At 43.3% G+C, this 26,066-nt stretch overlaps 2 protein-coding genes across 2 annotated transcripts in view; one reads left to right on the top strand and one right to left on the bottom strand.

Moving 5' to 3' along the window:
• The window catches only part of snx21 (sorting nexin family member 21), a 51,536-nt gene that overhangs the window by 15,316 nt on the left and 10,154 nt on the right, over positions 1 to 26,066 (top strand). The window lies entirely within an intron of this gene.
• On the bottom strand, positions 366 to 20,481 carry LOC311264897 (uncharacterized protein). The gene is made up of 6 exons (XM_084366094.1): positions 19,595 to 20,481; positions 10,241 to 10,473; positions 9,110 to 9,296; positions 8,891 to 8,986; positions 8,176 to 8,671; positions 366 to 7,345 (listed from the first exon to the last, which is right to left on the bottom strand). The coding sequence occupies exons 1-6, from the start codon at positions 19,619 to 19,621 to the stop codon at positions 6,399 to 6,401; spliced, it is 1,986 nt and encodes a 661-aa protein (XP_084222220.1). The 5' UTR covers positions 19,622 to 20,481; the 3' UTR covers positions 366 to 6,398.

Below are 26,066 nucleotides of genomic sequence, written 5' to 3' on the forward strand. Positions count from 1 at the left end.
ATCCGTTGTTGTCGGCGCTCGCTGAGCCAGCGCGCACAGTATCAGGACCTTGAAACTGAAGCAGCTGAATAAAAATTGAGCCAACATTCATTATATTATTTACACCTGCTGTGAGCTGTCAAAATGTCTTCTGTACAAAGGGCCTATTAATCACCATCACCAATTATTCACTGACAGAGTCAAATTATAGCCTTTTTACCAGTCGAGAGGAGCCTAATGAAGGACACTATCCAGCTGCACTGAAGGAACTGCAGGAGCTCATACTGGAGACAGTCAGCCGGGGTGTGTCGGCCTCCCTGCTGTGATTTTAATGAGTTTAGGGACAGAAAACACCTTTAAAATCCACTTTAAAGAAAGCTGAACTCGACACACTCGGATTTAAATATTCACAGTTTACTGACATTGTTTTACATTTTCCATCACTGCTCCCTGACACTGCTGCTCGGGGCCGACACTTCACGGACATCTTGATTCAAACTTTGTGTACATTTGTGAGGTCACAGGGTGCATGAAAACAAACAGAAACACAAAAACTGTAATATAATCGAACGTGTCACACACAACCCTCCCCGTCTCCTCGTGAGCTCATCACACACACACACACGCAGACACACACCTGAGCACGAGACGGTCCAGCGCAGTTGTTCAGACGGACGCAGTCCCTCAGAGCTGACCGACAACAAGCTGCAGGCCGGCGGCACGGCAGCTTCACCTCTGATTATTGCACACAGCCCCGAAACTAACAACAAGCTGCAGATTTAGGACCCGATTCACACGACCTGAAGAACGTAATCTCAAGTGCCTTAAAGTTTCATAACAGGAGACGAGTTCCTGAATTAAATATTTTTCATTTTTACCTTCTGAAGTTTATCTTGAAGACAAAAAACAAATGTTAAGTCACAAAAGTAAAGTTAGTTTTTCAAAACTCAGGTTACCTCTCAGATGAACTCTTTAAAGAACATCTTTAAACATTTAGGGAAATAAAAGTGTTCAGACATTAAGATGATAATTAATCTCATATCTGTTTGTTGAATACAGAGCTGGAATTAGCCTAGCTTAGCATAAAGAGTGGCGGCTGTGAGCTTGACCTGAAGCCTCCTAACACCTCTAAAAGTCAATCATTAACCTGTTGTATCTCATCTGAAGTCTTTGTTCGGTGCCATCGAGTCCGAGCTCATCGTGGTGTCCGGCTCCCCGTGCACAGACGAACTCGGCAGATAGAAACACTGAATTTATTTAAAGAAGGTTCCCCCTCAAAACCACAGATTATCATTCTTGCACGTCAAAATGCTAAGCTAGGCTAACGACATCTTGACTCCAGCTTCAGACATGAGACTGATTTCCATCTTTTCATCTGACATTTAAAAAGAAAAGACGATGACCCTTAAATGTTGAAAAACAAAAGAAACAGATGGAAACATTCGGGGATTTTCACAGTGAAATGAAATATCTGAAATTTACTAAATTTCCCTTTTGTAAGAATTCTGTTAAAAGACTTCCCTTTTTCCTCGGACAGACGGATGAAACAAGCTAAGATACGTAGTTATCTGGCTGCATGCTTCACAGAGTTATTCATATTTATTTAGTCCAATTGCTCGTCGATCAGTTTCTGCAGTCAGTGAGCCGCCATGCCTGTTACTCGGCTCAGATTAGGTTATATGTGGTTTCACAGCGTCAAAAATAAAAACCCAGTCTGTGGAAAAAACAACAGTTTGAACTGACTTCAGCACTTATTACTCTTTGGACAGTCAATGGAATGCTATGCTGTTCTGTGCTAATCAGGAGTTAGCATGCTAGGTTCAGACTGTAATAATAAAGCTTGATTATGCTAACGACAGATTGTACACTAACATCTACGTATTTACACGAGCAAAGCAGGATGTTGGCGAGAAACCAGAAGTGATCTACTCGAGGCGAAATAAAGAATAAAGTATATTAAAAAACTAATATGATTATAAAATATACTTTTACATCAGACAGTGATATTTGTTCTAGATTGTCCACAAACCAAAGTCACACAATATCTTTGGCTAAACACTACCAACAAGTTTGTATCAAACTTTATACTCTCTCTCTGTCTCACACACACACACACACACACACACACACACACAGTTTAGAAAAAGAAACCATTAAATATATTCATTTGATGAGTCCAACTTTGTGACCTGAACGGTCCTCAGGATTTCATTTCTCTCTAACCTCGACAGAATATGAAAATAAATGGACATTTTCTCATTTTTAACAAAATTGCATTGAACAGTTTCATCATATAACACATTATTACATCATAACATTTAACCCTGATTAATATTTCTCTGATTAATCCAACCACACCTTTCTTCTATGCTGGCTTGTAGCAGCCCTTGTGACAAGACAACAGGGGTGTTTATATTTGTCACCTCCTGTGGTCGCGATGCGGGACTCCTTTACCTTTCACACACAGAATCAGGTGAGCTGGATTAAAGTCTCGTTCAGTCGTTTTAAGATAAAAATGTTTCTTCATTTGGTTGAATTTGCTGCTGATGTCTGTTTTTTCGTAGCTGAACGTGGTGATATGTAACCAAGTCGCGTCACTGTGTTCATCGCTTCAGGTGTCGATGTTTAGTTTTCACAAATGTCAGGAACTGAAATAAAGTAAAGGAATAGTTCGACATTTTGTAAAATATGCTCTTCTCCATGTTTATATCTGCTTTACAAACTGCACGATGCAAAAGTCTGTCGTTATCTCGGTGCTGTTTCATCCCTGACTTAGTTAAAATACTTATAATACTTCACTTATCACAGTTCACTTTGTATAGTTTAATAGTTTCCTGTTTGTTTTTGTATATCGTGTTTTTAGCATTTTTTATCCTTTCGTACGTGTTTTTAAATAGCGAGGTTAGCCTGTCAGCTAGCTTAGCTGGCTTCCTGAAAAGTTCTGCATAAACACATAATAGTAGTTCTGTTCATCACTCTCTCCAATTTGTGATTAAATCTCAAGGAGTTATAGTGACCTAACGTTAGCATGTGGCTAGCTGATGTCACTAGCAGTAATCTATCTACCGTATGCGTCTAGGCATCGTGGTGCTTAATTTAAATACTTCCCTTTTCACAGTTCGCTCTGTATATTATGTTAACAGTAGACATGGTACATAGTGTTTTTACGCTGCTTCCAGTCCAAGCTAACCATCTCTTAACTGTAGCTTCATATTCATCGCACACACGATATATCTGCTCATCTAACTCTCGACACGAAATCCAATAAGCATATTACCCAAAATGTCAAACTATTTTTTTAAGTGATTTCTGAAAAACAGCTCAACAGGCCAACTTTCATTTGCTAAACAAAACAATAAACCGACTGAATGCAGCAGGAAACCAATAGAAGTCTTTCCAGATAGAAACCCGGTTGCACACGGTGCTGATGGAGCCTTGTGAGCCTTCTCTGTAGTGGATCATTTATTTACACTCCAAGTGTGTGTGAGTGCATGGAGATTAAAATGGTGAACCACTCAGGAGAGACCGGTGCAAGTGGTGACTAAAAAAACAAACGTCTGGTGAGTGAGCGTCTCAGGTGATTTAGAGGCTGTTTGATCATAAAGGTGCAGAAATCCTCTAACAAGCTCACAGCGAGCAGAGCGTCCCAACAGTTTAGTGATCTCAGAGTCGACCTTGACATTTTATGGCACAGAGACGGAAACAAAGGCAGTAAAACCAGAAAAGGAGATGGAGACACTTTTTCCACGAGGCAACACGTCCGATGGTGTGATGCTTTCAGACCGGTCACAGGCGGTCTGGTGTGTGAAGAATCCAACCAGTCCATCCAGTGAGTCTGTTAACGCTGAGTCTGCAGCTCATGCAGCTCTTTAGTGTCCAATCCTGCAGAAACTAATTTCTTTAACAAGCGTTGGTTCAGAGGCTGTTGTGTTGGTTTAAACTCAGCTCAGATTCAGTCAGTTTCTCCGGGGTTGGTGAGATTGTCATACTCAGGATGTTCTTAACATTTTGAACCCATTTGAAATGACTCTGACACATGAACAAGTTGGTCAGAACTTCCTGTCAGACTGTAAATAACATCACTGAGATCCAGATTCACTAAGATTGCGGCACGAGTCAAATTTAATCATATTGTCACAAGTAAAGTTTTGTTGATTTCATCGTAGTTTGCAAGCATCCATTTTAGAGTATATTAGGGCCTTAATATATATAAATATATATATATATATATTTTCAATTTTAACACCACAGAAACCCCAAATTTTCAACAAAACGTTTAGTGTCTTTTAGCTCGTAGTTTTGGTTCTTCATCTTCACCTCGTCTGTCTCTCAGCAGCTCTTTCTAGCAAACAGCCTCTGATACAGTATATTGTTTCTTGAATGTTTTTGATTGTCATTTTTAATTTTTTTTTGTTTTATTTCTGCGGCCCGCTGCACCAGCTTTACATAAGTTCTCTCTCAAGTTAGGATGCAAAGTTCACACTAAACGACACGATAAAACTAAGCTAGGTTGATAATAAAGCTGTCGATGTTTGTTTGCGCCACAAAGACACGAACCTGTGATTTATCAAGTTCACACCAAAGTATTTGTAGAAAATTACTTTTCTACTTCCTGTGAAAATCGCTATTCTGAACATGTTTTTTATTACTGTGTTGTCCCCAATCTTTGAACACTTAAGCTAACGGTAATCACCAAGCAACAGTCAAAAGGTAATAGACAAAACATCATGATTAGATGATAACTGCAGGTTAAACAACCTTAATCGACAGCTAGTGGAAACTAACACCGACATAGAGTGGTGAAACCGGAAACTACAACACACGGTAATATAATGGGATTGCAGGATATATTGTCGGTTAACGTTTCTGCAAACCACAGATACATCCGAGGCTGACATTTGTACCAAACGTGTCACATCTCGCTCACATTATATGATTATCAGCCGACTTTCTCATCAGGAGGTCGAGGGGATGGAGGTGGTGTTTGAGTCACACCACTGGATATTTTTTAAGGACACCTGCAGATATTTCCAGCTGTTTTTGTGGCGTTAAATTTGGCTATTTTTCACGGGAATTCCTCCCATCTCCATCTGTGAAACATGATATCTTCCTAAAGGGCCGTCCGCACCAAAATCGATAACTATAACAATCACTGCAAATGTAACGTTGTAAAAATCGTTCCAACTGCAGTGGATGGCAGAGTCACAACTATAACGACATTAACAGTGGGGAACGATGTCATTGGGATCACTTTTAGAGCGGTTTGAAGAACGATAGAAACACTGACAGCCAATCAGAATCCATCTGAATTCACAAGGCCATCAATCAGTTTGATTTTGGGAAATTTTTCCTGCTAAATGATGTCACGGGAGTTATTATAGTGTCAGTTTCTTACCTCTGCAGATTGATGGCATTGAGGAGACCCTTTTTAGATGGTCTGATAATGCAGTCCTGGTTCTTAATACAACCTGAGACATACTGCCAAACCACCTTTGGTGCTGACGGAGTCTCTGAAGTTTGTTTTGAGGCCTTCATAATGATCGCCAGGATAATTGATGTTTAGCCAAACCTCTCCTAACAGAGTGCTGAATTCTTCTAACTCCTCATCTTTGAAGAATTTCATAAAACCATGTCCTGGGGGGTTTTCTCTTTGTTTGTCTGTGCAGCACACAACAGAAACAGCTCATCAGCATCCATTTACCTAAGCTGCCGACACAGCTGGAGCAGTGCGTGCTCGGCGCCGCTGTTATCAGAACATTGTTGTTCATCAGTGTGGATGCTCGCGTCGTTATCGCTATAGTTATTGTTCTTGATGTGGACAGCCCTCAGCTCTAACCAGCTGGTATTTGTGCGTGAACCTAAGCAGTTTGAACTCGTGTGGTTCTGCAGTTACGTACTCCCTTTGACTTGTAGGCCAGGACATCTCTGCAGCACTCCCGGTCCTGTTACCATTTCGAGTGCATTTCGATTAACTGTGCAGCTCTAGCTTACAAGCTAAATGAGTTGCCGTTTGTTAGCAAACACCTCTAACCCTCAAATAAAATAATCATAGCTTTATGACACTGAAGGCTGTCAGTCAACATGATGCCATCAAAGCGTCTTCTGAATATCTGCCATTAACTGCTGTGGCAATAAAGCCAATCCACCAGTGTATTGTTGTTTTGTTGTGTTGTTGTGTTGTGGATCGGTTCTTGACACACAGTGTTCACATTAATGTGATGTACATGTAACTGATGGGTGCCGACCATGACCAATTTTATGTAAACACAAACTCGTCTTTCTGACTCGGTGATTTCAGTGTGTACACTTTGTACGTCTGCACTTTTCACCACGCAAACCTTCAGTGAATCTGGGCCTGAGTGTCGGATTGGAGATTTCCATCAATGGGTAGTAACCAACAGTGCGTCAGAGGTTTCCCATCAGACAGTAGTAACCGATAACAAAGGGCTAGGACATAGCTGATTGTCGCTCTCCACCCGTGTCCCATGAGTCAGCAGCTCCTCCACAGTTGTCCAATCATCGAGCAGCTTGCTGTTCCTCAGCCGGTTCTGCTTCATGTGGCTCAGCTCCAGCACCGTCTGAGACGACAGCGAGCCCTGCAGTCCACCGGCCTGCTCCTCCCCCCCTCCCCTCCTCTCTCTGTGTTGCCGTGACAGCGCCAGGTGGCGTCTTCTCTCGTTCCGGCTACAGTACCGCCCCGCCCATCGGCCATCGTCCACGTCCTCCATTCCTTCCCTGTCCCCCTCTCCTCGCACCTCCTCATCTGTTGTGACCTCACTGCGTTCCCTGGCCAATCGATAAGCTCGGGCTCTGAGCAGCTGGTTCCTGACTGACTTTTGATTGGACAGTCTGGAGCGGGGAGAGGGCGGAGAACGAGGACCAAACTGTGGGGCTCCCAGTGTGCTGTAGAAAGGAACAGAGGAACCTTTAGAGTTGCCAGTACGATTCCCAAGAGTCTGAACGCCACGCCAGTCCGACGCACCACTGGAGCCAGATCCAGGACTCTTTGAGAGGGAGTCCTCCTCCCTGCTCCGGTTTGTGCCCTGGCTGTTTCTCAGTGCGTTCTGATGATTGGTCAGACTGGTTCTGTCTATGCTGAGATGATTGGTGGGGGGCCAGTTGCTGGGATAACTGGCCCTGCTCCTCGGGCCCAGCGTGTTGCTGGCGGGCCCTGGTTGGCTGCTCGGGACTCTGTTTTTCAGACCGTTTGGGTCTGTCATGTTGGGGTGACTGGCCCTGCGGCGGCGCTGTCCTTCACTCAAATCTGTTATTGTTCGACTCCGCCCCGGAGCCTCTATTGTCCCGCCTCCTCCCTGCTGCTGCTCCAACCACAGCGCCCTCCGCTGGCAGGGCTCGGTACGACAACCTGCAGACAGAAAGAAGTAGTCAAATCCCTGGTACCATGCAACATTTCTGAATACATAAATCTCATTTAGCCATTATAGCAAAAACTCTGGACTCTGTTTTGAAAAATATGCCATGTTGGACCACCTTTGGTTTTCCTCACACTGTGGGAATGTCCCAGCAAGGGACCTGTAGCTTCTCGGTGTTGAACAAGTCCGCAGAGACATTGATGGTTCACAGAACTGACCACGGTTAATGAGATTAATTTGAATGTAATTTGAACTCCCTCCATCAAATACCGCATTCAGGGCCATCTAAAAGCTGTCAGATATGATACAGCGCCCAGTTTGTCAGTCATCTGAGCTGAAGTCTGAATTGAATTCCAGATGGCAAAAATGTCCAGGACACGTCCATCCGGCCCACACACAGCATGGAGTGATGGCACTTGCCAGATCTGGGCCACAGATTGGGCCAGCTCTGTTATGTTCGGTTCACTCTTGGCTGACATCTGGCCATGCTTTGGCCTGCTTGTGGCTCAGATCTGGCAAACAGGAGTGGACCGCCCAAGTGCCATTGTTGCATGCCGTATGTAGGCTGGATGAACGTGTCTGGTATCTGGGAACATGAGCACGGTGAGCGTGAGTGCATCAGTCTGTGGACCTGACCATCAAAACAAAAAGAGTAAAGTTTCTCTTGTTGACCAGCTGGAGATGTTTTAAACAACAGACTGCTTGAAGGAACGTCAGTGATGCTTTTCAAGTTTCAGGACTATTATCTGTGTTGGATGAATGATGTTATAAATAGTAGTACCTAATACATAGTTGAAGAGATGATTTGTAGATCTTTACTAACCAGCTGAAGGGGAAGGTGGGGAGCGGTGGCGTGGTAAGGTGGGACTCCTCTCAGCTCTGTGGAAGTGAACTGTTGTGGTCGTGCTGTTACCCACAGTGCAGCGGGATGCAGAGTGAGTCATCGGCGTCGTCTCAGGGATGGACTCCAAATCCCAGCGTCCTCTCTGCTCCCGAGGGGAGTGGCCTGAGCGGAGATGGTGAGTTTGTCGATGGGCGTGGCTCCCGTGGATCTTATGCAGCCGCCTGTGCTCCCCGGTGCTGACACTGTGGAAGCCTGAGTCGCTGGGTTCAGAGGAGATCAGGGACTCTGAGGAGGAGGAGGAGCCTTGGGAGGAAGGGGTGTGACCTGGAAGCGATGACATGGCGTCCGTCTCGGCCTCGGAGAAGGGCATCCGATGGTGCGGGCTGTCAGGGCCACATCCCAGCCCGCTGTCAAGCTCACTGAGGGGGAGGTATCCGAGATGACGATCAGACCGCCAAGGAGGACGGTAGTCAGACTACAGAGAAAGAAAGAGAGAATTTGAATTTGATTTATTAACTATATATTTTTGAGTCTGTTGTGCTGGTCAAGATGATCAGTCATCCAGCTCATACTGCTACTGCTGTACAGAGGCAACTGGACTTGCTTGAGTTTCTTTAAAGTACCCAAGCAAGTCCAGTTTCCTCTGTATAGCACAGAGGTGTTTCTGGGAAATAAAACGATTGAAGCCTGCTACCTGTCTGGGGAAATTCTTCGGCTCCATCTCTTCTGTGTTGTAGCAGCCAATCAGACAGCTCTCTGAGTTTGGCTGGTAGGGCAACATTTCTGGACCCTGGAATACACAAAAAAGGCCAGAATGGAAATTATTGTTTCTTCCCATATAATAGTTATTCATCAAATATGTTAGACCACACGTGAAGCATACATTCTGAACATTCTTATACAACGTAATCACCTGGTAGTCCAGTCTGTCCAGGTGATCTAAGCTGTAGGAGACGCTGGGCAGGTAGCTGTTACCCGGATGCTGGTCGTTCGATGATCTGGACAGGTAGCCATTGGGAGGATAGACATCAGGTGACATCATCATGCGGCTACTGGCAGAGTAAACGTCAGGTGACACGGTCATGTGACCATAGTAAGGCCTGTGGAAACAGGAAGCAGCCAGGAATGAATTTATAAGGCAGAGATCTCTGAGAACGTCAGTCATCAGCCCTCATGTAGGTCCATTTATTGTTCAGATGTTCATGAATGGAAATGGTATGACCCATGATATGTAAACTGCTCTACGAATATTTAAAGTCTTCATCCACACGTATAATTATAGCATGTGTTGCAGTGACAGCTGTCTCGGCAGAACGACCTGCCACTCATGAATATTTATGAGAGCGTTGAGAGACTCATGCTCATCACGCTGACCCTGCAAACTGAACCTGCATCCAAACATTCGAATAAAGACTGCTGTCCCTTGATTTGAGTCATCAATAGGCAGAATAATAAGTCTGCTTTCCATGCATTTCACTTGAGTCCGTTGATTTTAGCCCATGGACAAACTTTTTCTGCTGTGCCATTCTTTGTCGCCCATTCCCAGATTCTCTCAAATATCCCAAACTTGTACCTTGTTTTAAAGCTTTAACCCTGAACTCATCTTACATCCCCAGTCAACACCTTTTACCCTGGATCCAAAGTTTAATCCCATTTCCAAAATTATACCCATGTCCTAACTTCCTACACCATTGCTAACCATTTACACCCAATAGATTTTTTAAAAAATCTGTTCCCCAGCCTTAAGCCGCCTTCAGTCTCCAGCCTGTTTCAAAGCTTTATCCAAATCTTTGTCGTCTGTGTCTCGGTTTAGTAGAAGTGGCGCTACTATTCTCTGTTTGCACTTATTTACTCAAAGCTGCATAATTCTTCATACAAAAATAAACATGAAATACCATCAAAAGTAAGAAAAGCTAAAATAAACTGAAAAGCTTGTTGCCATGTTCTCAGTGTCCTTACCTTTACCCAAGACAACCTCGGTCACATACTCATGTCCTCTTAACCCTGAACTCATGAACTTCACGAAGCCTCCCGGATCACCTACCCTGCACTGTAGCCGTCTCCCTGGCCCTCCTCCCCCTCCATCAGCCCCATGGCTCTCAGGGCCTCCCAGTGTCTTTCTGTTGGGGCGCTGCACTCCATCGCGCAACGAGACCGCCGCCTCCTGTGACCGTGCGCCCTTCTGCCTTCCACCTGCATGGTGATTGGCTGGCCATACTCATCCACGAAGTGCAGCTCCTCTCGGTGATGGTGGTGAGAAGGTTCATGAGTCTTGGCCTGACGGGAGGGAAACAGATCAGAGTTTAGACTGTTGTCACGCAAAAAAAATGAGGAGAGCTCAAATTATTCCATCTTTATTAAAAAAGGTTGGTCACAGTCGGGCTCACAGATCTTAGATAAGACACGTTATCAGTATCACGTGTTGTATTGATTAAGGACAGAGGCAGCACCAATGCAAAGTGGGAGTTTAGTTTCCAATACAAGGTCAGTCAGTTCTTTGGTTTCAAACTTTTTGGCATGCCCGACTACAATTGTGTTGCATAACGTGGCATATGATTCACACTCTCTTTATATAAAAAGATAAAAGATTGAGCCATTATGTGTAAGTTGGAGAGCAGGAGAGAAGAGTTTGCAGGTTTAGTTTCAGCTGAACAGCAGCAGCACTGATGGTTTCGTCTCATCCTCACTGAGGGTTTGTTCATTTATATCAATCAGTGTTGGACGCTCGATCCTCCGTGACACAACGTGAGACAGCTGACGGGCAGGATTTTGAAATAGCAGAATATTTGTAATAATATATATATTTTTTATTTCAACGATTAATTCAACAGTTAAATAATAGGGGTAGATGAATTTCAGCTAATCTCGTAAGGATTTTTTGAAATATGGGACAATTATTAATTCTGCAGATAATCGGCCTTATTTAGTCCAAAGTCATATGAGAGTAAAGTTACAAAGATATTTTATCCCGGGATAAAGCAAAGCTGTCGGCTGCACTGGCAATCCTACATTTGGCACGACTTCACCACATCCAGTCTCAGAATTTTAAATAAAAAACAGCTTTTTTTCATTTCTCTTTTCTAGTGATTTAATTTTTTGTTATACAAAATAGAAAATGGATTTTCTAAATGTTTTAAATTTCGACCATGATAAAGAAGCACACCGTGTTTTTCAACTTTCTTTTTTATATTTTAAAACGAAAATCAAGTAACCACTCAGTTGTTTAATACCTGTTTCTCACTGTGGAGGTATGCACTCTACCTTTAGCCATTCCAGTTAGATTTTAAATAAACCATTTAAATTGGAGCACCTGAGCGTGACAGATCCTCCTGAGATGTGGCAGTTGTATCACACTTGATACCGGGAAGAATAAAGAAGAATTTGATTACGTAAACGACAAAATCAAGACTCAGTCGTCCAACAACAGCATCGTCGTCACTGCTGAAAATAAAATATTTAAATCAAAAGTGAGACTTGCAGCGTCGTGCGACCCCTTTTGAATAATTACCGTGATGAAATGTGACTTCTCGATAACGGCACGGCTCCTCGGACACACGAGGAGAGCTGTGAGTTTACATGAGAGAGCTCAGGAGTAACAGAGAAGGTCTCAGATGCATGAATGTAAGTGTGTCACCGTCCTGTCAGCTCGGTACATAAAAGGACAGCTCACGCCCTCGAGGACATGCTGTCTGAGCGACGATGAACTGTAATGGTGGCGGTTTGTGTGAGAACGTCACATGTGAAAGTTAAGATGCAGCGAAGTTAAAGAGACCCGGTCCAAACAGCAGCATGATGTAGGTCAGCAGCCCTCTGTGACCCCCCGACCAGCGCTGGAGTCTTTACACTGTGTGTGAGGCCTCGGGCCACACACACACACACACACACACACACACACACACACACACACACACGAGCCGACACACAGAAGACCTCATACACACATGGATACAGAAGGATGTGCACACGTACAGAAACAACCAGTTCATACATGCAGAAACACACACACACATGCTCACACACACACACACACACACACACACACACACACACACACACACACACACACACACACACACTGGAAGCAGAGTGAGAGTGATGTGCTGTACCCTGGAGAAGTGAGTTGCGCTCCACTGCACTTTGACAGTAACGCAGACTGATCCCTCTCTCTCCCTCTTCATGTATCCGTCTCTCTTTCTCTCAGGTTTTTTTTTTTCTTTGACTCAATTTTCAGCCTCAAAGTGCAAAACTGCAGAATGTGACACTCCTCGTTCTCAGCACAAAATCACGGCCGGCATGCAAAATTAAATAAAAGTGTTAAACGCGACTGTATCCAGTCCGCTGTTCACATTTCTCCTGATGTAGTAAAGTCCTTTATACCGTCGTGTGTTTGACGACCTCGCCTGTGAACCACTGAGCCTTTTCGAGGACGGCCCTCGTTCAAGGTCACCTGTTACCAGCCAGCCTGTTCACCTGTGGAGTGATGCGAGCAGGCAGGGCCGTAGCCAGGTTTTAGAAATACTGAGGTCACAGCAGATCTGAGACGGACCAAACGCGGATCTGGTGGATCAGGACCAATAATCATTTAGGAAATAATGTCAGTGTCAGCAAAATTGGCCTCAAATTCTGTGAGAAGAAGAAGATTAGTAACAAATATGTCCAATTTTGACTTGAATGTATTCAACTTGTTTCTTTGCTAAAAAGAACTTACTGACACGACTGACACTTTATAATAACCATCATTAATAAATGAAAGATATAGTTTATTAGATTTAACTTCACTGTTGAGAAACAGTGAAATTTATAAAACATTTAAGTAATCCTAAAGGTTAAAACATCAGTTGTCGCTCTACAGGCCGTCCAGTAATGTTTGTAAATTATATTTATCAACCATTTACAAAGTATTATGAACATCAGTTGCAACTTTCAATATATAATTGATAATAAATAGATTATAAAGCGTTTCATTGTTTGTCAACAGTGAAAAAACTCTTACTTTAAGTTTAATTAACTACATTTTAGCATTTTTTTTATCATATATAATTGTATATTTTAATGATATGATAGATATGATAAAGTATTACCAAATATATAAATATCAAGATATCAAAAATCCAGCGGACACGACCTCAGTGGTAAACAGCAGCTTTAAGACAGTATGGCTGCAACACAAACACAAACTGTCCAGTGACACAAATATAAAAACTAAAATAAGTAGCCTACGAACTAATAAAGCAGAGGGAACAAAAATCAGACAAACTGAGAAGTGAAAGAGGAAAAGAAACGTGACGAGTCTTCACAGAATCATTTTGGATAATGTGTCAGCAGCTGTTTTTGTCTCTTTTCCATCATTGTGTTATTATTGTCTGTTTGTCACCGTACGAACTCAAACACTTCGGTATCATGACACCTGCTCTGAGTTCATGTTTGCCGATGATGTCACAAACACTGATCAACGTGCGTCATCACTTCCAAAGAATCTCAGAAACAATCAGAGCAGGTTTCTGCATGACTTCACCCTGGAAGGAGTTTTACAAAGCGACCTAAGAAACAGTTTGTGTACGAAAGGCCAAAACACAACGGTGGATCGTGGCACCTCTCTATAGTTCCTGGAGCTTAGCTGCAAACACACACGACTGTTAATCAATCGATCAATCAATAATTCACATACGAACTGCCAAACATCACATTCCTGTCTCTCTACTCTGGTCTGGACAGGACCTGAATGATCCGGGCACCACAGTCAGGGACAGGTGAAACACATAGAGAGCCGAAGTCCCGCCCCTTCCTGTTTCCCTCATGGGTAGTGACATTGATTGATCCCGTTTGAATTGTGTCATGAATCACACGTAAGATGTTTGTCAGATTAATAGTTGATTTTCCGTGGTGTTATTACAGCCAGCTCGGCTGCTAATCGGGCGGCCGCAGTTTGAGTCACGCCACTCGATGTTTTCAAGGACACCTGGAGACTTTTCCAGACATTTGACGAAAGCAGGTATTTCTCACGAGAAGTCGGACCGTCTCCATTTGTGACCGTGGCAACCAAAATAGGTATTTTAAGCCAAGCCATGATGTTTTTCTGACCCTAACCAGAGCGTAAACACAGTGAAGAAACATTCAGTCTGAACTTATCTGTAGTTTTGCAGAAACTGACTAAACCAACATTTATTCCACCGACTGGGTCAGAAACACTCAAAAGATTAATTTAGTAGATGAATCTATATCCTGTATGAGAGGCTGGTCTGCTGACACTTAACGTTAACAACATCCAAAAATAAACTTGTGTTTAATTGAAAAGTAAATTAAGGACATCAGGATTATTAATCAACAGGAATTGATGAATCCTTTGTTACATCGTGTTTCGTAAAAGCCAAAGTTGATCTGGTATTCCTCCTCTGACTGTCGAGGCAGGCGGATTCAGAAGTATTCAGGAGGAAAATAGATTGTGTGAGTGATGTGGGTGAAGTGGAAAGTGAGTCACATTTTCTTTTGTACACAGAGAGAGAGTGTTTTCAGAAAACCGTTTGGCAAAACCCTGAAATATTCTGATAAAAACTGCTGTCTTTGTTTTGATGCAGACACGTTTTTCTATCGTTGTCTGCAGAGCTTTGAAAAGAACAAAAAAATCTGACTAATGAGTCTCATTCTGATTTCTGCAGGTTATAATCACTGCAGTCGTGATTTATGAATTTTGGAAATCGTATCATTAAATCGTGAATTGGTTTTCTTTAGGTTTTTGCTGTATAGTTTATGAAAGTATGTGCGGCGCTCTGGTCCGAGTCGTAATCATGTGTCCTGTCTTCTTCAGCTCCTGCAGGCTGAGGACTGTTGCATGAAGCACAATGATAAAAAACAAAGAAATACGTCACCGCTCTTTTATTAAATCTACGTTCTCCTGCGGTTACATAAGGATATAAGATGTACTGTACATCCACAGACCGTACAGAGCTGTCAGTCCTTCACCAACCCCCCATTTATGTCAAACTGTTGATCTCTTTGCGTCACGGGACACAGCATCCTGCTGCCTTACATTGTGCCAGCCTCACATCGGAGACAAATAAACCGAGTGTGGTCTTCAACTCTCGTGTCGCTCACAGAGCAGAACTGTCACAACAGACCACGCAAACATTTACATTCAGATTTAACAGCCGTGATGAGGATCCCGCTGATCCTCTCTGAGACGAGCCCTCAGCTGTCACCTCGGCTCAGACGTTTTTTAATAATGAAACGATATATTTGTGAGGTGTTTTTAAAGATTTACGTCTTCAGTGGGAACTAACGAGCTGAGAGCTGAGAGCCCACAGACAGGAAGTCAGGAAGTACAGAGTGCTGCAGGAATGAGTCCTAAAATATGGAAATGAATTTGCATTTTTGCACTTCTGGTTCCCTTTTGCTCTGAGTTGACGGTTTTTTGAAAATGTCTCCAGTTAGTTGCTTGAATAAGGTCTGTGGTTAATACGAGACCTTATTGTTAAGTGTTTTAAAACACTTTTACGTGTCTTAAAGCAACAGTCCACCTAAAAAGAAAACAGAGTTGCAGCATTCTGCTGAACAACTGAAGCAGCTGGAGACTTGATTTAAAACATCAGATGTCTCCACACAGCTCGTCTGCTGAGATCACAGTCTGCAGGGGAGAAGAGATCACACACTGATCTGAAAAGACCTTATTTACACCGAGCACTGCAGGGTGCACGCTAACACTTTTAGCTTCGTAGCTACAGCGAAGAGTTAAAAAAGAGTGTCAATAAGGTTTTAAATCAAGTCTGCAAGTCTGCAGCTGCTTCAGGTGTTCAGCAGAACGCTGCAACTCTGTTTTACTGTGAAGCTCCAGAAATGTTCTGTGGACTACGAGACTTCACCTGACTTTATATCATCAGGAGGAGACGATGGCTGAGCCTGACTTTATATCATCAGGAGGAGATGATGGCTGAGCCTGACTTTATATCATCATGTCATAATAAGCAGTATAAATGAATAAGTAAATAAACAAACAAATAAATAAATAAATGCTACATAGCCTTACGTTAGCTTGTTACTTCTGGCTGTTGTATTTTCACATTAAAGTTCATCTGTGAAGATTATCTTGCTGAACAAAACAGTTCAGTATCATAAACTTGTGTTTTGTGATGCTAACTCCTGGGCTAGCTTACATAAATACATCATCCCTGCAGCTAATGAGAGACAGACTAACAAAAAGAAACAAACAAACATCAGTTCTAGTCCAAGAATAGTCAGAAACACATTATTATCACATCATTGCAGAAGCTAACATCCTGAGTGGGTGTCATGTCTGGATGTTTGACTCTGGTCAGTTTTAGGAATATTTTGCACATTCAAACAGCTGTAAAACAGGAAGCAGTGAACCTGTGCTGCCTCTTCAGTCTGTCCCTCTCTTCTCTATATAAAGCGATGTGTTGTCTGCAGACTGATATGTGTAGTGACTGTATTTCATGTCTCGTGTTGTGTGTTTATGTGACGCTTGTCTCACAGATCGGGTCACCTCAGCAGCCATCAGATCGAGTTATGATCTCCCTCCTCTCTCTGTCCGTCTGCACTGTGTTATTCTGTCAGTGGTCTGCTGCTCTCTGAACTGTGTGTCTGTCTGTGTGTGTGTGTGTGTCCGTCGGTGTGCACGCCACAAAGTCATCTGATAAGGTGTTTGTTTACGTGCACCGCAGCATCAATTCATGGAGGATGAAACCTCCTCTGACGTGCGTAGCTGGATAATCGTGTGTTCCGGTGTTCAGAGACGAACATGTGCCAGAAAACATTCGTCCTGCCGTCGCTGTCGCAGATTGTTCAGCTCCGCATGTCTAAAGAGTGCGTCGAACCGCAGCCAGTCGAGCCTTTTGATCACCGAGGCGTTCAGCCAGGAGATGTGGCGCTAAATGAAAACAGGGCCAAGCTACGAGCTCTTGTCACTGATTATCGCGAGGGAAGAAAGCTCACATATCCACGAACGGCAATTACTGAGATGTGGCTCGGCTCTGTAACGAGCAGAGAGGAGGAATGAGGAGGAGTGCTCGGAAACCTCAACAAACAAACACTTTCCAAGAAAAACTCCCAGCGACCGAAGCTCCGGAGCGCTCTTCACAACGTGTTCTTGTGCTTCAGGCTTTGTTCAGATAGAATAATTGAACACAAAACCAAGTTTGTTCTCTGCTTTTTGCTTTTAAGAGTGGTCTGTTCGCTGTGCTGCAGATCAGCCAGCACTGGAAGTCATGCACGGCTGGTTGTTGCTCAAAAAGATTGAACAATATTGAATCAAGTAAGCAGATCAAAATCAGTGCGTTCAGGACAAAGTCAGCTCCAAGAGGTTTTTTTAGCAACATGACCAATGTGTCGGCCTTTATTCTGCAGTTTTGGCAACAAACTTTTAAAATGCATTAGTTGAATTATCGGGTTATTTAAGAAAAAAGAGCGGAGATAAATGTTTCCTTAAAATAATAAACTGCGTTGTGAGAGAAAAACAGAAAAACAGGCTCATATGTCATCTGAAAACAGCTTATTATGACACAGATTTATGTTGATTGTTACGCAGTGACCTCTAGTGGCCACACAATTAAGACAGGAGCAAAGGAGGAAGTCAGGAGACGGAGGATACAGTGGATGTGTGGAGGAGGTTTGAGGGGGACGGATGAGTCAAACACACACTGGACTTTCACCCACCAGACTGCTGTCGTGTCCCATGTGAAATCAAAAGTCAGCGCTGACTCATTTTAACTAACAACTTTACTTATGTAACGCACTTAAGTAGTAGCTCTTAAGTACTTTACAGACATAAGTTAAACTGGCAGTAGACGACTGCTGTGCTTTTAAATCTCATGCTGAGGTCACAGTGTGATGTCTGTATATCGCTCCCCTATAAACATCCTTTTCACTATGATAGTCAGTCTGTTGCATTATGGTTCAAACGCAGCGCGTCTGCATTATGCAACCAGAACAGGAAGAGGCATCGTTTCCCCCGGTCACCATCGGCAGGTAACGGTGGAACAACTGGAATAACTGTGGAAACCTCGTTGATGGAGGAGGTGAAGAAGGAGAGTGATAGAAAGTGAGGTCAAAACTGCCATTCTGTCTACAAAACCTGCCGACTTATTAATAAAAATCAGCTGTTTCACTCTGACTTTTCACAGACCTGAGATCAGAGTTTCTACATCAAACTGGGATTGTTATCGTGTCTTTTTGTTGACTGCTAATGCTGAAACAGTGGCTCCAACAGTAATACCACAGGAAACACCAGGAGGAGGGAGAGGTGAAAAGTTATGAAACAAGTGTGTTTACTGATCTTTACCTCAACCTGACCAAACGTGAAATAGTTCATGTATTGTTCTTAGTACTGATTCAACTTGTTTACTCCAGTAAAAGTAATCGAGTACAGGCTCCTTCATGTACTCAGAGTATCAGAGTAAAAAGTCTCCCTCTGAAGGACATTTGTGGTCAAAGCTAACTGAAGCTCACATCATATTAATATAATTCAAAGACTATTAAAGTTAAAGGTAGAGTCAGTAGGATTTGTCCCAGCTGTTCCTGAACGCACCACAGAGATAGTTGATAGTTGAGTCTCATTCCCAGGACGTCAAATAGCCACATGTTGGGTTGGTAAAGCGTCCCGAGCAGCAACAAAGAGAGAAAATAAGAAACTCTCTGCAGATACGAGACACTAACACGCCTTTTCTCCCCATTCAGCCTCCCTCTCTGTCTGTTCACGTCTTTTACGTCTTTGTCTCGTCTCGCTGCGTCTGCCGTGCGTGATGTGCTCTGATAGGTCGACATCAGTCTTGTGATGTTGGGAAATAACAATAATCCATAATTCACCTCAGATGCATCAAACTAAAGTAAGGAGGCTGTTTGAAGCTGTGAGGAGGAGAAAGTTCAGATGTTTGTGTTCAGATGTAGAGAGGGAAAGTCTCAGAGAGACTCAGGTACAGGACAGATACCTGAGACATGGACTGAAGTACAGTAACAGAGTATTTGTACTTAGTTAAAATCTGTTTAATATACATGTTTTATGCTTTTATCATTAATATAAACACTTTGAGGAATGTTTGGTTTATAGTGGCGAAAAACAAACACTTTTAGTAAAGTAACTGAAAAATGTACTGTAGATGAATCACACACACACACACACACACACACACATGCAGATAATAGCCTTTAGTCTTTAGACATCAGGGCTTCTCCCTCATCCGTTGTCAGGATTCACTGGTACTATCTGGGTTAGCAATATTTGTGTGTGTGTGTGTGTGCGTGTGTGTGTGTGTGATGCATGTCTACAGTGATCTAACAGAGAGGAGGTCATCTCAGCAACCATCACATCTCATTATCTGCCCCCTCTCCTCTCTCCCTCTGTTACTCTCTCTCTCTCTCGCCCAAAACACACCTGCAGAAGGTCACTCACCTTAGCTCGAGTGAGACGACAGCCCATCCTGACTTCTCCTCGGACAGAAAAAAACGGAGGGATAAAGGGTGAGAAAAGAAAAAGAAGAACGAGGAGGAGGGAAAGAAAGAGACGAGATGAAGGAAAGGAAGAGGAAGGGTTAAAAAGAGAAAAGAGAGCGAGAGAATAGAAAGAAAGAGAAAGAGAGAGAGAGTTTGATGAGCCTCGTCCGCCCACCAGCTCACATCTCCAAACTCTGATCACCCACAATCCCCAGCTAATCAGCTGTCCTCCTGCACCGCAGAGGAGACTACAGCTCCCATGATGCCGCAGTGTAAACAGCAGCAGTAATAGCAGTCGGTGGGCAGCAGGTCCATCGCATTAAACCTCTCTCTCTCCTCAGGAATCAGAAAGCAACGCGGGCGAGCGAATAGCAGCAGCACAGAGAGGGGCGAGCGAGGCAGAGAGGCTGCTGAGAAACTGTGAGAGAGAGAGACGAGGTGTGAAGAACAGAGATCTCCTCATCTGACAGTTTCTTCTTCTTCTTTCTTATTCTCCTGTCACTCTCTCTCCTCTCTCTCTCTCTCTCTCTCTGTAGCTCTGCTCTCTCCAGCCAATCACAGAGCCCGGATGCAAGGAGGAGGGGAGGTGGATGCTCTGATTGGCTGTGAGCAGCATCAGTTTCAGCATCCATTCAGGGTTTTTCTTCCCCTTCACCTCTCTCTCTTTCTGTCTGATGTATTCGTCTTCTTCCTCCCGTCTCTCTTCTCTTCACACGCTGCCTTTTCCCCCTTCGTCACCATCTGTCTCAAAATGCCTTCCTGCTCCTGCTCCTGTGTTTTACTCTGCGTTTGTGCCCGCAGCCTCGACTGATGCTGATATTACTGTGTGTGTGTGTGTGTGTGTGTGTGTGTTCAGTGTTGACATAATGTGTGTTACCGTGATTTAGCTTTTCATGTTTCATGTGGGTCATGATTTTAATTCTAAAATGAGACCTTCAGTGTTCATCAGTAACGCTGTGAGGACGTGTACACATTCTGTTCATGTCCGACTCTTTATTATTCAAGTACGCACTAGAATGGCACTGAGTAGAGTGCATACCTCCGCCAAGGCCCAACTTTAGTTCAAGCCTAATCCAATCAAATAAAACATATTTAAAGGATAACTCCAACAATTCTCCACATTAAAGTGTGTCTACAGGTCTTTAGGGCGCTGCAGCACCCCCTGACAAGAGGCTATAACATATGCCGAATTTACAAGAAGGCCCAAGTTATTAAAAATTTGTCTGTAAAGATGTGGTGGAGACAGGTCTGTGTAAAGATGTGGTGGAGACAGGTCTGTGAAAAGATGTGGTGGAGACAGGTCTGTGTAAAGATGCGGTGGAGACAGGTCTCTGTAAAGATGCGGTGGAGACAGGTCTCTGTAAAGATGCGATGGAGACAGGTCTGTGTAAAGATGTGGTGGAGACAGGTCTCTGTAAAGATGTGGCTGAGACAGGTCTCTGTAAAGATGTGGCTAAGACAGGTCTCTGTAAAGATGCGGTGGAGACAGGTCTCTGTAAAGATGTGATGGAGACAGGTCTCTGTAAAGATATGATGGAGACAGGTACTCTGTAAAGATGTGGTGGAGACAGGTCTCTGTAAAGATATGATGGAAACAGGTCTGTGTAAAGATGTGATGGAGACAGGTCTCTGTAAAGATGCGGTGGAGACAGGTCTCTGTAAAGATGTGGCTAAGACAGGTCTGTGTAAAGATGTGGTGGAGACAGGTCTCTGTAAAGATGTGATGGAGACAGGTCTGTGTAAAGATGTGATGGAGACAGGTCTGTGTAAAGATGTGGTGGAGACAGGTCTCTGTAAAGATGTGATGGAGACAGGTCTCTGTAAAGATGTGGTGGAGACAGGTCTGTGTAAAGATGTGGTGGAGACAGGTCTGTGTAAAGATGAAGTGGAGACGGGTCTCTGTAAAGATGTGATGGAGACAGGTCTCTGTAAAGATGTGGTGGAGACAGGTCTCTGTAAAGATGTGTAGAAGTGGTTACTATTTTTTAAGCCAGTAAATGAATAAAAGTAGTATTTTTTGATTTCAAATCAAATCAAATCAAATTTTATTTGTATAGCCCAAATTCACAAATCACAGTTTGCCTCAGAGGGCTTTACAATCTGTACAGAGACGACACCCTCTGTCCTTCGACCCTCGATTCGAGTGAGGAAAAACTTGCCCCAAAAAAGGCCCTTTTAACAGGGAAAAAATGCGGAAGAAACCTCAGGGAGAGCCACAGAGGAGGGATCCCTCTCCCAGGACGGACAGACGTGCAATAGATGTCGCATGTACAGAGCAGATCAACGAGATCACAATGTATTCAATTATAAGCGATGGTTGACAGGAGTGAAAGTACACAAAGATGTATTACAGCAATAATGATGAAATGCACATGGAAATGTGATTACTAGTGATAACAGTAGTAATGATCAATGGCAAGGATGGTATGTAGCAATGCAGTACGATAATAGTAGTGGAACGTATGTAACAGAGATGTGACTAATATTAGCGACAGTAGTGGTGGGTGTCAGGCAGGGTCATGGCAGTAGGTGCATCCACGATCAGGCAGGGCCATAGCAGTAGGCGCATCCACGATCAGGCAGGGCCATAGCAGTGGGCGCATCCACGATCAGGCAGGGCCATAGCAGTGGGCGCATCCACGATCCACGACCCGGGCGCGGCCAGGATCCAAGGGAGCCTGTAGGACTAGAAAGCACAAGGACTCCGGGGAAGAAGCAAGTCAGTGACATGCAGAGATGGGGCATGTATACAGGCATAATGTATACAGATGGAGAGGAGAGGAGAGGGGAGGAGAGAGAAGCTCAGTGTGTCATTGTCCCCCGGACTAGGCCTATAGCAGCATAACTAAGAGCTGGTCCAGGACAGGCCTGGGCCTGTCCTGGACCAGCCCTAACTATAAGCTCTATCGAAGAGGAAGGTCTTAAGTCTACTCTTAAAGGTAGAGAGGGTGTCCGCCTCCCGGACCAAAACAGGAAGATGGTTCCACAGAAGAGGAGCTTGATAACTGAAGGCTCTGGCTCCCATTCTACTTTTGGAGACTTTAGGAACTACAAGTAATCCTGCGTTCTGGGAGCGTAATGCTCTAGTTGGGTGATAGGGTAATATGAGCTCCTGGAGATATGATGGTGCCTGACCATTAACAGCTTTGTAAGTGAGGAGAAGGATTTTAAACTCTATTCTTGATTTTACAGGGAGCCAGTGCAGAGAGGCCAGTACAGGAGTAATATGATCTCTTTTCTTAGTTCCTGTCAGTACATGTGCTGCAGCATTCTGGACCAGCTGGAGACTCTTTAGAGACTTGTTAGGGCAGCCTGATAATAGAGAATTACAATAGTCCAGTCTGGAAGTAACAAATGCATGGACTAGCTTTTCTGCGTCTTTTTGAGACAGGATGGGCCTGATTTTTGCAATGTTACGTAGATGAAAAAATGCAGACCTTGAAATTTGTTTTATGTGGGAGTTGAAGGACATATCTTGATCAACGATAACTCCCAGATTCCTGACGGTGGTGCTGGAGGCCAAGTTAGTGCCATCCAAACTCGCTATATCATTAGATAATGCATCTCTAAGGTGTTTAGGACCAAGTACTATAACTTCGGTTTTATCTGAGTTTAACAGCAGAAAATTGCAGGTCATCCAGGTCTTGATGTCCTTGAGACATGCATGGAGTTTAGTAAGCTGATTAGTTTCATTTGGCTTTATTGATAGGTATAACTGTGTATCATCTGCATAACAATGAAAGTTTATGGAGTGTTTCCGAATTATATTTCCTAGAGGGAGCATATATAAGGTGAATAGTATGGGTCCAAGCACGGAGCCTTGAGGAACACCATGACTAACCTTGGTATACAGGGATGACTCATCATTAACATGTACAAACTGAAATCGATCCGATAAATAGGACTTAAACCAGTTTAATGCGGGTCCTTTAATGCCAATTAAGTGTTCCAGTCTCTGTAGTAGAATGTGATGATCAATGGTATCAAATGCAGCACTAAGATCTAGTAAGACCAGGACAGAGACAAGTCCTTTGTCAGAAGCGATTAGGAGGTCATTTGTAACTTTCACCAGTGCCGTCTCTGTGCTATGATGTGCTCTAAAACCTGATTGAAAATCCTCATATAAACTATTTTTATGAAGAAAGTCACATAGCTGGTTGGCGACTGCTTTCTCAAGGATCTTGGAGAGGAAAGGGAGGTTGGATATAGGTCTATAGTTGGCTAAAGTTTCTGGATCAAGATTAGGCTTTTTAAGGAGCGGTCTAATTACAGCTAGTTTAAAGGATTGTGGTACGTATCCTGTTAATAGAGACAGGTTGATCATTTCTAGTAAAGATGTGCTAATTAAAGGTAAAGTTTCTTTCAGCAGCCTAGTTGGGATGGGGTCTAGGAGACAAGTTGTTGGTCTAGATGAAGAAACCATCGAAGTTAGTTGGTGGAGGTCAATGGGAGAGAAGCAGTCTAAATATAAGTCAGAATTTAGAACTGTTTCTGAGGTTCCTGTGTTTAAAGATACAATAGTGCCAGTTGAGGGCAAGCGATGATGGATTTTGTCTCTAATGGTTAAAATTTTATCATTGAAGAAGCTCATGAAGTCATTACCACTGAGCGTTGTAGGAATACATGGTTCAGTAGAGCTGTGACTTTCTGTCAGCCTGGCTACAGTGCTGAAAAGAAACCTGGTGTTGTTTTTGTTTTCCTCTATTAATGACGAGTAATAGCTTGCTCTGGCATTGCGGAGGGCCTTCCTATATGTTTTAAGGCTATCTTTCCAGGCTAAGCGGGATTCTTCCAAGTTGGTGGAACGCCATTTCCTTTCAAATATCCGAGTTATACCAGGGTGCTAACCTCCTGTGCTTTATAGGTTTCCTTTTCAGGGGGGCAATAGAGTCCAGTGTTGTTCGCAATGAGCCTGCAGTGCTATCAACAAGATGATCGATTTGTGAGGAACTGAGGTTAGTGGAGGAGTCCTCTATTATATTGAGACATGGCATTGAGTTTAGTGCCAGCGGTATAATTTCCTTAAATTTAGCTACAGCACTATCAGATAGACATCTAGTGAAGGAGTTTTTGCCTAATGGTGTGTAGTCCAGTAATAGAACTTCAAAAGTTATTAAGTGATGGTCTGATAAAAGAGGATTCTGTGGAGAAACTGTTAGATTTTCAATCTCGATACCATAAGCTAGAACAAGGTCAAGGGTGTGGTCAAAACAGTGAGTTGGTTTATGTACACACTGAGAGAAGCCAATAGATTCTAATAATGAGATAAATGCAGTACTAAGGCTATCATTAACGACATCCACATGAATATTAAAATCACCTACAATAATTACTTTATCTGATTTGAGGACTAGACTTGATAAAAACTCAGAGAATTCAGATAAAAATTCTGAGTAAGGACCAGGTGCTCGATACACTACAACAAATAGAACTGGCTGTAAAGTTTTCCACGTTGGATGTGAAAGACTCAGAACAAGGCTTTCAAATGAGTTATAATTTAATTTAGGTTTAGGAATGATTGACAGACTTAAGTCAGTAAGACAGTTTGCCACCTGTTTTTTAACTGACAGTTTGAAGAGGGCTAAATACTTTACTGAACAATTAAAAACAATAACCTTTTATTATTCTGATTACTCAAAACATTTTGCAGATTTTTATTTTGCTGTCTGGTGTGGGAGGGACTCATGACCTCAGTTTTTCTTAAATCTGAGTAAAAGATGAAGGTAAAAAAAGATAACAGCAGTGTCTGCAGACTCAGGACACATTGGTCTTGTGCATGTGTGTGATATAAATCATCTTTGAGCCGAGCTATAATCCTCTGAAAAACATCCGTAAGAACAAAAGTCTGACCCGAGACAGAGGACAGCCATTCATGGAACCTGAATTATATAGGACAGCTATTTCAGAAACACTCAAAATGACAAAATTGCTCCATTAATTTATCCGGCTGAAGAATCGAGATGATGGTTGTTTTGGCGATGAGCTGTCCTCCTGAGAGAACAGTGAGGTTGATTACAGCAGAGTGAGAGGAAGAGTTATATAAGTCAAAGTGATGTGGCTTAATGGAGCTCCACTGACTCCAGGGAGACCTGAACACACCGACATATATTAACATATGACGCACACACACATTAACATACAGACACGCAGCCCACGAATACAAACACGTTGTTTTCTGTGTTCTTGTGCTGCTCACCAGCCTGATTTTCCCTCCACACCTGCTCTGCATCACCTTCGTCGGCCCGGCCGTGTTTCCAGTGTTCTTCCAGCCTATCAGGTCCTTCCCCTGCTCATTACCCTCACCTGTGTTCCTCCACCTCTCTCCACCTTAGTTTAGACTGTATTTAAGTCCAGTCTTTAGTTGAGTCTTTGTCCAGGCATCTGTTGTGTTTTCCTGTTCCTGATGTTCTGTTCTGTTGTTCTGTTCCTGA

This window comes from Pagrus pagrus (genome assembly GCF_965226575.1).
Source record: "Pagrus pagrus genome assembly, chromosome: 11".
NCBI classification, from domain to species: Eukaryota; Metazoa; Chordata; class Actinopteri; order Spariformes; family Sparidae; genus Pagrus; species Pagrus pagrus.

What these genes read in the sequence shown, in the direction of transcription:
- LOC311264897 (XM_084366094.1), bottom strand. Translation starts at nt 19,621, where the DNA reads ATGGGCTGTCGTCTCACTCGAGCTAAG. An exon ending in GGAGACGGCTACAGTGCAGG is followed by an intron (nt 9,297 to 10,240) that starts GTAGGTGATCCG and finishes CTGTTTCCACAG; the next exon opens with GCCTTACTATGGTCACATGA. An exon ending in CGAAGAATTTCCCCAGACAG is followed by an intron (nt 8,672 to 8,890) that starts GTAGCAGGCTTC and finishes CTTTCTCTGTAG; the next exon opens with TCTGACTACCGTCCTCCTTG.